At 52.9% G+C, this 13,662-nt stretch overlaps 1 protein-coding gene across 1 annotated transcript; it reads right to left on the bottom strand.

Annotated features, from left to right (window-relative positions):
* Positions 1-818: 818 nt before the first annotated feature.
* On the bottom strand, positions 819-13,042 carry SLC4A9 (solute carrier family 4 member 9). Its single transcript, XM_049649370.1, has 21 exons — positions 12,595-13,042; positions 11,848-12,008; positions 11,464-11,577; positions 10,973-11,028; positions 10,691-10,848; positions 10,340-10,427; positions 9,846-10,000; positions 9,536-9,652; positions 9,190-9,364; positions 8,896-9,029; positions 8,460-8,722; positions 7,321-7,379; positions 6,900-7,088; positions 6,658-6,771; positions 5,300-5,461; positions 4,974-5,152; positions 4,145-4,217; positions 2,412-2,480; positions 1,986-2,159; positions 1,224-1,376; positions 819-872 (listed from the first exon to the last, which is right to left on the bottom strand). The coding sequence occupies exons 1-21, from the start codon at positions 12,810-12,812 to the stop codon at positions 819-821; spliced, it is 2,865 nt and encodes a 954-aa protein (XP_049505327.1). The 5' UTR covers positions 12,813-13,042.
* Between the last annotated feature and the right edge of the window lie 620 nt (positions 13,043-13,662).

Below are 13,662 nucleotides of genomic sequence, written 5' to 3'. Positions count from 1 at the left end.
ATCCTGCACAGTGTTTATTCATTCTTCAAATTTCAAGTTATGCACCCCTTCCTTTTCTCCAACTCCCACCACCCCACCTTCGCCACCCTCCAAGAAGGGCTTAGAGGCCTCTCTGCTCCCACAGCTCGTGCTTCCCTTAGCCACCTCTATCCCACTCCAACAATTGCCTGTTGGTTTTTCCCAGTGGAATTTAAACTGATGAAGTTAGGGACCATGATTATCTTACCCCTGTCTCTCTAGTATCTAAATACTCCTTAAGTACAGTATTCATAAAATGTTTTCATACGTGGAGGAATAAAAATTGAAGGAATGGCAAAGTGGGCAAGTGACAGTATCCCTCCTCTTGTCTGGAGTGTGGTTCTCAGCAGCCTAAGGAAGTGGCCTCCAGTGCGAAGGAAAGCAGCAGGGACATTTATCTTCCCTTCATCTCCTCCCCAGTTCCCTACATTCTTTCATCATCTTACCCCTTCCTCCCACCAACCCCCGACCCCCCACCCACCCACCCCGCCATCTCTACATCTAATTTGGTGTGAGCTTCAGCTCCCTCTACTGGCCAGACTTCAGTGCCGCAGGGAGCCAAGCCCAGGTACCCTGGCTTATTTCATTCTTCCCTGTGGGGAGACCGTTCTATTCCCTCCTCTACTTTGGGGTTCATGAGGGACTGGAACATGAAGGCAAAACAGGCTAGTCGGCACACTGGAAGTTTCCAAGGTCTGAGCGCACACTTCCCCATCCCTGACTCCAGGGGCACTTCCCTCACATCCTCACCTCATGCTCAGTTTCCTGGAGTCTCTACTCCCAAATTCCTCCTACTCCAGCTAATTCACAGAGATGTTGATCTCTGGAGCCCTTGGCTGATACATCAGCTCTGACTGTGGAAGAAAGATCCCAAGATGAGTTGGGAATAGGCAGAGACAGAGCAGAGAGAAAGGGACCCAGAAAGTGAAAGGATATAAACCCACATTGAGACAAAGATCAGAGTTGAAAAAGCCCACCAAATTGTCATCAGACCTTTCCAATCCCATGGGTTGATAAACTAGGGCCCTTGCCCTATAAAGAAAGATTTCCCTCACCGCTTCGGTGTACCTGTGTCAGTGAGGAGCTAAGGGGAGTGATTGTGTTCAGGCTTAATAGAAATATTAGACTTTAGGGATAATTCCTGGTCAAGAAGGTCCTCCCCACTCCTGCCCCCTTCTCCTGAGAGGGCCCATCCTGCGGCTTACATCTTCAGTGTCACCACTAAGTGAGTACTCTGGCTCCAGTCCCTTCTCAGGGATGTTCCTTTCCTTCTCTGGCATCAGCTCGTCCAGCCAAAGGAGTTCCTGTGGTGAGAAGACCCACTCCAGTGCCTTTCGGACCCCCACCAGGCCCAGCAACTGCAGGGATGCAAACAAAACCCAGAGCTGTCAGCAATAGCAGCAGAAACATGAACTACAGTAACATTCGTTGAGCATTTCCTATGTACTAGACACTGTGTATTGTTTCACTTAATGCTAACACATTCCTACGAGGTAGATATAATTGTTCCCATTGTATAGAGAAAGAAACTGAGGCCTTGAGAGTTTAGAAACTTCTCAGAAGTCACATAGCTGGGATGTGGTTGGTCCTACTACAAAGCCTATGGCTCTTAACTTCCTCAGAGCGTAAGAATAAGGCCAGAAGCCACCTGTGTTATCACCTCACTGAGTAATAAAAGTGCCTGTATTGCCTCTCCCAGGCCAGGACCTCAGTTTTCTTTTGGACTTTATATTCCTACTTGTGGTTGATCAGCCCAAAAAGTTTAGAAAAATAGAGTTGAATCAGGTATCCCAAGACTAACCTATCCGTAGGCATCTCTTGGCCATCTTTCTTTGTCCTAAAACTCCCAACCAGAGCTAGGGCAAGTGAGAGGGGAATGTCTTCCTCATGTGTAGGCTTTGGCCACCCTCCCAGGCTCAGAGTCTCCCAGGACCCCCAGGACAATACCCAACCTGGCCCCAAGTTACCATGAGGGGGAAGATGATGGCTGCAGGAGTAGATTTGATTATCCAAAGCAGACCCAGGCAGGCAAGCTGGATAGCTGTGAAGAGGTGGACCCTGCTCAGAGGCACATGTCTCAAGAGGAGGAGGTCTGGCTGGTGTTTTGCTGGCATCAGTAATAGCTGTACCCTCTTTGTGAACTAGGGGAATAAGAGGAGAAGGAGAGCAGGGTGTTCAGCATGGAGGGTGTCACTGTTAGCTGTCCAAGTCCAGCGTGAGCGGGAAGTCAGAAGGCTCCCTTGGTGCCCTCCCCATTCAGAGCCTGGCATCAGAGTTCCTGAGCCCAAGAGAGACAGGAAGAGGAGAGGAGAGGACTTGGCAAGTATAAGCAGAAGGCACCAGCAGGAAAGAAGAGGAGGAGTGAGACTGCTTGGTGATTCTAATGGGCCCACCTGGATGCTGCTAATCGCTGCCACTCCCATGTACAGGAAGATTCCATAGAGCACAGGCATCGGGATGAACTGGTAGAAAAAAAGTAGAGAGCTGGCAAAGGAGTTCACTTCTGCTAGCTGCCCAGATCCACACTCCCCCACCTCCACCCCCACCCCAGCCTTAGGCTCCAACCCTAGCATCCACCCCTAAGCCGACCCAAGTCTTTCTCTTCCTTTCCCACTTTGCATGCCTGATACTGAAGCTTCAAAATGGTCAGATGAGGTAAATTTTATAATTTCCATTTCACAAAAGGGGGAATTGGGTTTCAGAGAGATTAAGTTAACTTGTCCACTACCTGGCCTACTTCTCCTATCTTATCTATCACTTTCTTCTTCGCTCCCTCTGTTCCTGCTATATAGCTTCCTTTCCTTCTCTCAGTATGCCGAGGTTTATTTCTATCCTTTGTGAGGCCTTTGCTTTGCTTTGCTATTTCCCTCTACCTAAAATGTTCTTCCTTGACTTCCTTCTCACTACTCAGGCTTCTCACTGCTCATCTCTTGACACCCCAGAAGTGGTGGGGTGTCTTAACACCTTTCAATCTAAAGTAGACCCCTGGCACTCTTAATCACCTTACGCTCTTATATTTTTCATTAGAAGTAATCACTATTTGAAATTTTCCTGTTTTATTGTTTTAATTTTTTTTTCTGTCTCTTCTCACCAGACTGCAAGCAGTGGATGGTCCTCTTTTGATCACCACTATATCCTCAGTCTTTGGAACAGTGCCTAGCCTATGGTTTATGCTCAGTAAATATCTGCTGAATGAGAGTCACCTAGTTAGCAAGCAGCCAATCCAGTCTATCTGGCTCTTTCAACTACTCTACTCTCACCCAGCCTCCATGACCTTTCCCTCCCCAAACCTTTCCTCCCTGGTGACTCTTGTATGCCATTCTCCGTGTCCTCACCTTAGCTTGTTGAACATTTCTACGATTACTTATTACTTAATTTTTGTTCATGTGTGTATGTTGCTGATAGGGGCTTGGCTCGATATTTCTTTTCAATACTCCTGTCTCCCCTTCCTCCCTGCCACTTCTCCCAAGTGCCTAGCAGAGCCTTGCACATGGCAGGTGTTCTATAAACATCTGGTAAGGGAGAAGTGAAGGGGTTTTGTCTCAAGGTTTTCCTGGGATGTGATGATCACACTGTTAGTCTGAGGTTTGTTGGCAGGCTGGAGCAAGACTGCCATACCTCTTGGCCCATAGGGGATGGTAGCGTGCCCATACCCGGCTCCACTGGGTAGAAAACCCACCGGGTAAGAGTTTGGATTCTCAGATAGATCTGAGAAACTAGCTCTTTTGGTGGCCTTTTGTAAGCTACTTAATCTCTTTAAACTTCAGTTTCCTTGGGGCACCTGGGTGGCTTAGTTGGTTAAGCGTCCGACTCTTGATTTCGGCCCAGGTTGTGATCTCACGCTTGTCAGATCCAGCCCTGCGTTGCACTCTGAGCTGGGCGTGGAGCCTGCTTAAGATTCTCTCTCTCTCTCTCTCTCTCTCTCTCTCTCTCTCAAAACAAGCTTCAGTTTGCTCGTTGGTGAAGTATGAATGTCTCTCAGGGTTCACGTGAGGATCAAATGAGACCAAGTGTGGAGAAAACTTAACACGGTGCCTAGTGCACAGTAAGTATTTAGCCAGTGTCAGTTCTTGCTGTATTTGTTATTATTACTGCCCTGCCCCTGATGCCAGCCTAACAAAGGTACCTTCAGTACAGGTGCCAGGAAGATGGAGGCTCCTGTGAGGATGAACACCACCAGGCCTGTCAGCCTCTGCTCCCTGTGGGGTGAGGGAAGAGTTAGCTAGGGGCTGGGAGAGCCCCCAGGGTGCCTGGCTTGGAGATGCTGACCAGAGACCACTACAGGCACTGGCAGGAGGGAAGTGGAGAGAGCCCTTCCCCCCCACAACCCCCCCAATAGTAGCCTGGCAGGGAGGGGGCCTTAGCATCATGTGCAAAATTGGTGGAAAGGAAGGGGCAGGGCACTTGAGCTGGGATGTTCCAGGCCTCTCCATCAGCTCAAGCTCATAGTTGCTCTTTGTTTTTATTTTTTATTTTGGTGCAACGTTAGCGATTTTTACACTGCCATAAAAACTTTCATTTCACAGTTTCAAAGTTGATTTCACAAACTTTCCACGGATTGTGTTTCCAACGGTTAGAAAATTGTTTTTGTGACAGTAACTTTGTAACATCAGTGAAGCACTCCTACCTTGCGGGGGGGAGGGGGGGCGGGGACGGGGGGTGGGGGTTGTTAGGTGGCACCTCACCCTCCCTTGGCTCTGGCCGCCTCTGCCTTTGTGTCCATGAGGCTCCTCCCACGGGCCCTCCCACACCCATGGCCAAGGATAAGAGGGAAGACCTGACACGCCCATCTCAGCCCGGAACCCACCCATTCACCCCACTGCAGTATTTACGGAGTAGTGAGAGAGCCCTCTGGAGGCTTAGAATTTAAGCTGTCCAAATCGCTCTGCCTTGTACTCCCCTGCACCACCTTACTGACTGATCTCTCACTCTGGCCTCCTCAATATTGGCCTCACCTGATGCCAAGGAAGCTCCGGGGTTCCCCCAGGACACAAGCTGTGCTCTCTCTCCGAAGACTGTCCATATGGGCCAGGGAGATGACTGTGGCTGAGACATACCAGGGCAGCCCAAGCACTGATGTGAGCAGCAGCAGCACAGCCACACAGAAGAGGTCCAGGTGGAAGCCAGCTCCCTTCTGCAGGTAGTGGTGGAGCATCGAGGATGAAACTAAGCCAGATCTGGGCTCTCTGTCCTCTGAAGTAGGAGAGGGAGGGCCTGGACCCCACCCTGGAGTTTCTGTACCTTGGTCTAGGGGCCTCTGGTCCTACCCAGCAGGTCTTACCCGCAGTTTATATTCGGCACGGTTGAGGATGACCGCTGTGATCTGCTGGTCCATGAAGATGAGGATAGACAGCAGCAGAGCAGGGAGGGCGGCTGCCACACTCAGCCACCAGGGGTTGGCTCCAAAAGGTGACACCAGCCATCCACGCCCAGGGAGTGTGGGCTGGGAGAGGGCATTCCGTGGACAAGTTAGAGAGGGTCTCCCAAGAGCACCTCACCTGCACACCCCGGCTTTGGCATTCCTCCATAACCCCCCAACCCCCTTACCCCAGTTCCAAGACCCTGGGTGGTAGGTGGGAGCAGTACGTGTGCATGTACAACTGGTTGAAAGCATTCCAGTGCCTTAAAAGAGGGCAGAAGAAGGGGAACCAGCCTGGGAGTTGGGCTGGAGCCAGGGGCTCTGGATTTTGGTTCTCAGGTGCCCTCCCTCCCTGCAAGAGGAGGAGATGGTGGGTGAGGCCTGCCCACATTTCTTGATGTACAGAGCCCTCCTCCCTAGGCACCCCCCGCCCCCTACAACCAGGGTGGGGCGACTCAGGCTCAAACCTGCCTTGATCTGGGGCCAGGGCAGGGCTGGGTGTGTCTGCGTCTGCTCTGATTATAAGCGTCTGTGTGGGGGAGGGGACCCCAGTTGCCATCTCAGATTCTGAGCCCCTGAGGCTACCCCAGGTGGAGTCTCCCTGCTCTCCTGTCCTGGGGGAAGCTGGAGAGGAGGTCTCCAAATGCACAGGCAAAGTCTAGGTGCTAAGTCCGTGCTAAGCCTTGTCCTGTGCACTGCCGTGCCCTTGGGAGGGAGCTCCAGCTTTAGCAGATCAGAGCCGGCAAACAGGGGTGCAAAGAAGACAGTGCAGAGTAGTAGGGTGGGTAGGGCCAACCTATGACAACAATAAGTAACATTTTTTGAGATCTTGGTATGTGCCAGATGAGTGACTTACACTCATCTTCTGTGAACCTCAGAACAACTTATAGAGTAGCAGCTATTGTTATTTATTATTTCCATTTTACAGGTAAATAAATTGAGGCTCATTGATGAGAAATGTGGGTTGGCTTGCCTAAGGTCACACAGCTAGGAAGTGGCAGAACTGGATCTCGAGCCCATGGCTGGCTGACTAGAACCCAACCTCTTAACCCCTAATTTATAATAATAACTCCCATGTTTTCTGTACCCACTGTGTTGGCAGCAACACCTCATTAATCCTCACAACAACTCTGTGAGGTCATTATTATTACTATTTGTATTTTATGAGCAAGGAAATGGAAGCTCAGAGGAAGAAAAGCATGGTATCCATTCATCTTCCTCCTCCAAAGTCCTTTCTGCTGGCCCTGCTCTCCCCTCTGTTCTACACTCCCAGCTCTCACCTTGAACTCGCTGGGCACCATGAGCTTTGGTGTGGCTAGACCCAGGAAGGAATCGAGGCCACAGCCCAGCAGCATGGCCAGGACTGAGGAGAAGTCACCGAGCACTTTGCGCACCTGGCCACACAGTGGACACTTGGTCAGGTTCAGGCCTGCCAGCCCCCTCCCTCTTTACCCTTTCCCATTCACAGACAGGGCCCAAGGCCAAGAGGCAGTACTCTCCCACAGACAGAGGTAACACTCACCACAGAGGGGAAGAAGCGGCTTGTCTTTACATGCTTGAGGGCCGTGGCTATGAGGAAAGAAGTAAGGAAGAGGAGGACAGAGAAGAAGGTGATGTCTGGGACTATATGACAGCCAGGACCACGAGGGTGGCCTCCCCGTCGGGCACACTCGGGTGGGGGCAGCAAGGAGGCATTGACCAGGCCTAGGTCCTGTATGGAGGGGTGTTCAGGTATGGGGTTATGGGTGGCAGAATAAACATTGACTGACACTCACTGAGACACCAAGGGCCCAGGATAGGAGGTCTCCAGCCACAGCAAATGTCTGGGCCTCTGTGAACTGTAAGGGTTTCCCTAGCCTGTGGGGAGGGAAAAGCCAGGAACCACTGACTTCTTTGGCTTCCACCATGTCTTTCCCAGGACTCTCCCAGGAACTGGCCCTCACCATGCTTGAAATGTCATCTCTGTCTTTTGGTTCTGTCTTCTTCCACTGAGACTCATTTCCTGGGAAGCAGAGAACAATCTGGGTATATGTGCCTCCTCTGGAAACCTCCTCCAGCCCCTCAGGAGCCTGATCTCATGGATCCAACTGAACCAGAAAGTTCTTAGTTCTGACTCATCTGTCTTCTGACCCTAAATGCTGTGCTCCTCAGGACATCTCCCAGTCCCTACCAATTCCTTACGTCTCTGTATCCCTGGTGCCCGGCTTAGGACCAGCCAGAGCAGATGCCTAGCAAATGTTTACTTAAAAGATGAGCACACCAATCTGTGGGTTTCTATCAGGACCAGAACTGGTTTTGCTCATGCCTAACACAGAGTCTGGCGCTCTTGAGAGGATATCTCTTCCCCATTCCTGCTGCTTCCTTGTGCAGGGGTATGTGCAAGTGTAAAACTCTGAGCTGCTCTCCCCCTCAGTCAGTCACTCAGACTAGGGGAAGAGCAGCAATTTATTTGATTGGTGAATTTGAGAGAAGGAATGGAGCATGCCTCTCCCTGTCCCTTCCTCTCCCCACTCTTGGGAATAAGCTGCCTGTCCTGTGCATGCAACTTAGCTCTGCCCTTCTGTGGCAAGACAGTCCCTGTCCAGGGCAGCCATGACTGGGTGGGTAAATCTATTTAATTTTGGTTTCATTGTTAGGAAGCCCGTTTCCCCATAGATATAAGCATGTTCTTCTATCAGCACTGTCAGAAATAAAGATGATATTGGGGCACCTGGGTGGCTCAGTCGGTTAAGTGTCTGACTTTGGCTCAGGTCATGATCTCGTGGTTCGTGACTTTGAGACCATCTTGGGCTCTGCGCTGACAGTGAAGATCCTGCTTGGGATCCTCTCCCTCTCTCTCTGCCCTTCCCTGCTTGCTCTATTTCTCAAAATAAATAAATAAACTTAAAAAAAAAAAAGATAATACTGGGCCTGCTCTGTTACTTCTCAATGGATTCAAAACAAAAGTGGGGAAGAGTGCTGCTGGTCATTGGGAAAGTATTCAGGATTTTGTTGAACTTAACAAGGGAGACAGCAAGGGGACATCCCCTCCCTCTCCCGCATCCTTCCCCATCTCTTCCAGCTCCGTATTCCCCTCACCCACCTCCCAGGTCTGGGTACTGGCAAAAGCAGCCGTAGGCAGGAGAGCCAGGGCTCTGGATGGGATAGGCACTGGTCAAGCTCAGCATTTTGCCCACAGCATCGTAGATGAAGATGAGGCTGATGAGGGCACAGAAGCCTTCTTCGGTGAAGCGGGTAAAGTAGCGTACCAGTACGCTGGCCTCTGTGGCCACTAGTGCCAGACAAAAGGTGGCCACCCAGATGCCCACCCATAGGCGGAAAGGCAGGTAGTCCAAGCTGTAATCTCTGGGGGAGTGAGACACGGAGGGATTGCCAGGGCTGTTCTGCTCCCCACTTACCCCAGGTTAGGTACCCCTGGAGCCAAACAGACAGCTCCCTCCCTTCCCTATTGACCCAGCCAGGATCAGGCCAAGAGTGCAGCTAGTGAGGGTCCGGTGAGGGTGGGGGTGTTCTCCTACCTGCTGAAGGAGAAGAGCAGGCGTTCAAAGACCAGCACTGGCCCCGTGCTGCTGAGGATGGTGAGGGGCTGGCCAGCCATCAGGCAGAAAGCAGCTCCAGCCACTGCAGTGCCCAGAAAACTTTCCAGCACCCCCTAGAAGCCGGCAGAGGACCCTGTCAGCACAGGACACTGGAGTCCTCAGTACAGCCACCCAAGCTTCCAGGGAGCCTCCACTGCCCACCCATTGCCCCAGGGGTAGCTAGCAGAATACTGAAACTTGTGCCTGCCCCCCCCCTCACATCTCCCGATTCACCTGAGCACCATTGGTGGCTTCCCCCAGCAGACCCCCAAAAGTGATGGCGTTAGTGATGGTGGCCAGGTAGATGTAGAGCACAGCCGAGAAGCACTGGGGATGCAGCGCGTCCAGGAAGTCACTGGTGTACCACAAGGCCTTCCGACGCACATCCTGGACAAGGCCCCCAAACAGCCTCCCACCCATGGTTTGTCAGTGACCCAAGTGCCCACACCCCACGCCCCTATCCCTGCTACCTTCCCTGTGACTGGTTGAGCCCCTCCATCGTGAGCATACACCTCTGTGCCCCTGTGACCCCTCTCCCCTCCCAGGACCCTTACCCCTGCTCTCACCCAGCTCACCTCACCTGCCTGTCCGCTGTAACTCTGGGCTGGGCGCATGTGGCCAGTGACCATGTCTGTCCTCAGCCAGGGCCCCATGCTGGGCAGATGGGCCCTTGACCTCCCTCAGTTGTGAGAGGAGCCTGAAGAGAAGGGGAACCCAGGTTGCCTGAGGATCTCCAACCAAAACGTGACTGGGCCTGCTGCCTCCTGGTGGCTGCTCTTATCTCTGCCAGCAGACTCTGAATCCAAAGACAAGTATCCCTTTCCTGGGATCCCCTCCCCTCCTCCACAGTGGAACTGGACCCAAGGTCTGTGGAGAAGACCCCCATATACCTTTTGTGCTGGGAAGGCAGACATTTGGGTGGGGCAATCCGGGCTGTCGGGTCCCACCGACCTGGAGGAAGCACTGTCACCTCCTCTAGGAAGGCATCCAAGGCTGCCAGAAGGTCATGAAGACTGCTGGCCCGACGAACTGACCACTGGAATTGCTAGGGATAGGGGCAGAAAGGGGCAGTAAATGCCGATCTGGACCTTTACATGAATCTTTACAATCTCAAAGCTAGACACAAGTCATTCAAGCATTCCTTCATTAATACATGCATGCAGTGGGTATTGGGGGCCTACTGTGTGCCAGCAGTGTCCTAGTTAAGGGGGCTACATTGGTAGCCAAGAAAACTTAAGTCCTCATGTGCACAGACACAAAGCCACAGTCTGCCTCATTGCTGTATTCAGTCACATCTAGAGGCCACGGTGTGCACTCTCACTGGCAAAAGTCTGCGCGTGCGTGCACACACTCACACACGCACGCGCTTGCCTGCCCAGCTCACCCGGTCACTGAGGAGGACGGCCATGGCCCGGCCCATCTCATGATAGCCCCTTCCCAGTGTGGAGGGACCAAGGAGGAGGCAGAAAAACCTGAGGGAGGAACCAGGCGCCAGAGAAAATAAGAGACTGCTATCCTACAAGGCAGCCCTGACCTCTGACCTTCCTACCAGCCCCCATTCATATGCTCATCATGTTCACACCTACTTTGCAGCCCTGACCACCACCCCCTCCCCAGACCCCTGAGCACCATCCCCACTCATGCCCCCTCAGAGAACTGAACCAGAGACTTCTCAACCCCTTCCCCAGTAGAGATCCTTCTGGGCTCCAGGACCCCCGACTCCCCACAGCCTCACCTGCTGGGAAGGGGCACCTCAATGAGGGGCCCCAACACCACTGGATCCCGCAGTCGTACAAAGGCCCCCAGGGGCCGTACCAGGAAGCCCAACTCTCCTGCCAGCACAGCCCCTGCCTCAGCCCCTGGAGGCAGCTTCCGTCTCAGAGGGTTCTGACGCTGGATGGGGGTTCAAGGAGACACATGGATGAGTGGTTACGTGGGAAGGCAGATTTTGGTGGGGTACTGATTAATAATGAGGCCTGACTCCTCTCCCAGCCCTGCCCAAGGAAGGACCACAAACCTGTTCCTTCAGCGGGGCTTCCTCATTGTGAGAAGCCTCTCTTGGATGAGCAGACCCTTCAAAACACGATCAGGCAGCGAGTAAGAGTACAGGCTTTGGAGGTGGACACACCAGGGCTCCCTGACCAGGTTTACCCGTGATAAACTATGAAAACTAGAGTTCCCCTCATTGAGCTTCAGTTTTCTCATCACTAAAATGGGACTAATTGTGGTACTGCCTCACAGGATGGTTGTGAAGATGAAATGAGAATATACTGCATGTAAAGCTCCTGGCACGGTGCCTGTCAAGAGCGTCCCTTCACAAAACTCTGGCCCCTCCATTCTTCTCCCCTCACCGTTACCTCCACTTCTCACCCACGAGGCCTGGGTTGAGGCCCCGGGTTGAGAGGTCTGAGCCAAGGTTAGGCTGCTCTTAGTCCAAGAAGCGCAGGGGGGATCTGGGACCCTCCCACCCAGGGCTTTTTGTCCTGGGCCCAGGGAGGGGCCTCTCACCCTGGCAGGGCCTGGTGCCTGTGGGCTGGATGAGATGCTGGGGTCTCTGCAGCAGCAAGGCCTGCAGCTGCCCTCTCAGCTCTGGGCTCAGCGACTCCACTCTTGTCACCTGTTCTAAAGAATAGAGATGGGTCTTCAACCCTCTCCTGAGAGCTCCCTGTCCCCACACTCTTCCCCTTTCCCCTCTGCCTGGCTCCCTTTCCCTTCTGGGAATCTCAGGAAAGGTGTCCCTCCATTCTGCTTTTCCATCTCCTCCCTGTGACAGGGACGGATAATCCCTAGGGTGCAGTGGGGTGAGCTCTGGAAATTTCCAACGCTTTGGGGGGAAGTCTTAGGGAAATGGCATAGCTACTCAGGCCCTCCCTGTACAGGCTCCCAGCATACCCACGAGCTCCAGGAAGCTCTGAGCTGGACAGTCCAGCAGCACAAGGCCCTCGGCCAGTAGGCTGCGGAGCTTCTGAAGGCTGGGCAGTGCCAGGGTGGGCACGTGAGGGACACTCCACCGGCCTGCACCCACCTCCAGCTTCTCCTCAAACAGCACCCACCTGTGGTGGAGAGGAATAGACTGTGTTATTGGGGCCATCTCTCCTAGGTCCAGGTTGTGGGAACACAGGAGAGCCAGAGAAAGTAGAGCAATGGTGGGGGGGGGGGGAGGCTGGGCCCAGTGGTGCAAAGCATGCCCCTTCCTGGACATTCACCCCTCATCTGGGGTCTTGGGGAACTCAAAAGTAGACTGCAGAGAAAACTGAGCATCATGGAGGGTGAGGGCCTGAATTGGAGAGCACAGAGAGGAACTCTTTTTTTTTTTTTTTTTTTTCAACATTTTTTTTTTATTTATTTTTGGGACAGAGAGAGACAGAGCATGAACGGGGGAGGGGCAGAGAGAGAGGGAGACACAGAATCGGAAACAGGCTCCAGGCTCTGAGCCATCAGCCCAGAGCCTGACGCGGGGCTCGAACTCACGGACCGCGAGATCGTGACCTGGCTGAAGTCGGACGCTCAACCGACTGCGCCACCCAGGCGCCCCTGAGAGGAACTCTTAATTGGGGCAGAGAGCATCTCCCCAAACAGGAGGAGTCACCAGCTGGGGAAGGGGCAAGACCCCATAAAATTGCCCTGGGTCCCACTCACCTGCCTGTCTCTCTCCACTCCAGTGCCTGGGGCCAGCCCAGAAGTTCATTCAGTTGAATGAAGAGCAGAGGGTCCGTGGGTACCCCCCGATCCCCTCTGTCTGTGTCTGAGGTGCCATCAGGGCTGGGGCAAGAGCCAGGGCCATTCTCCAGCTCTCCTGTGGGCACATTTTCACAAGCACTGGAGACTTCAAACTCTTCCTGGCCTGGCAGCTTCATCTTGGGGAGGCTTGCACAGACTCCCAGAGATGGTGCAGTCCTAGGTTTTGAGTCCTAGGTTTTGAGCCAGGGGCCCTCTGGCTGGCTGCATTTATAATGCACCCCCCACCCTCCATGCAGCACAACACAAACAGAGCAGGGCCTGCTGACTCCAGAGCCAACTGGGTAATCCCCTTTCCTGCTTGCTTTCCCCAGCCCTTGCTGCCCGAGAATGTAAGGCTAGCCTGATCTTTCCCAGGCTCTAAAGAAATGCCCAGCCTGGGGCAAAAATGTTGTGTGCGTCTTCTGTGGGATCAGGTCTGACCCCACTGTGTTTTGTGTAAATTAACATGAGTAAGTCACTGGCCTGGGTCTGAGGACTGAAACCATCAGATGATCCTGCCCCCTACTCTGTATCAAATACAAACACCACCACCCCCAGGACTGTTTTGGGTGTCACCAATACACCCTAAGGGCCCCTATTTGGATAAACAAATGTCTTAATGAGTAACTAGGGGTATAGAAGCCAGGCTAGATCGAGTAAGGGAGACAACAGGCAGAGTCCCCTCCCATTAAATGGGCTAATAATGGAAAGTGGAGACAGTTCATGGAGAACACAACGCCTGAGTCTTAAATTCCTTTGTTTGATCCTGGAAACTTTGCAATTTAGCTGGGTCCCTGGGGTCTGCCTCTGTAACCCAGACCCCCAGTGAGGATAGAGGAGCCAACTAGAGTGTGTGTATGGAGTTCCCAGGGCCAAAGGAGCAGAAGAAAAGGTGGTCTATTGGCAAGTCCTCTTGGCTCTACCTTCAAAGTAAACCCAGCATCCAACCACATCTCCCCACATCCTCCACTGCTACCCTGTTCCAAG

This window comes from Panthera uncia (assembly GCF_023721935.1).
Source record: "Panthera uncia isolate 11264 chromosome A1 unlocalized genomic scaffold, Puncia_PCG_1.0 HiC_scaffold_17, whole genome shotgun sequence".
Classification (NCBI taxonomy): domain Eukaryota; kingdom Metazoa; phylum Chordata; class Mammalia; order Carnivora; family Felidae; genus Panthera; species Panthera uncia.
The sequence above is the reverse complement of the archived record's forward strand: the minus strand, read 5'-3'. Positions and strand labels throughout refer to the sequence as shown.

Bases quoted from the DNA above. Each gene is read 5' to 3' on its own strand.
- SLC4A9 (XM_049649370.1), bottom strand. From the start codon at position 12,812: ATGAAGCTGCCAGGCCAGGAAGAGTTTGAAGTCTCCAGTGCTTGTGAA. The intron at 9,365-9,535 runs GTGAGGTGAGCT...CATGGGTGGGAG, and splicing joins GAGTTACAGCGGACAGGCAG to GCTGTTTGGGGGCCTTGTCC. The intron at 1,377-1,985 runs GTAACTTGGGGC...GCATCCCTGCAG, and splicing joins CCATCATCTTCCCCCTCATG to TTGCTGGGCCTGGTGGGGGT.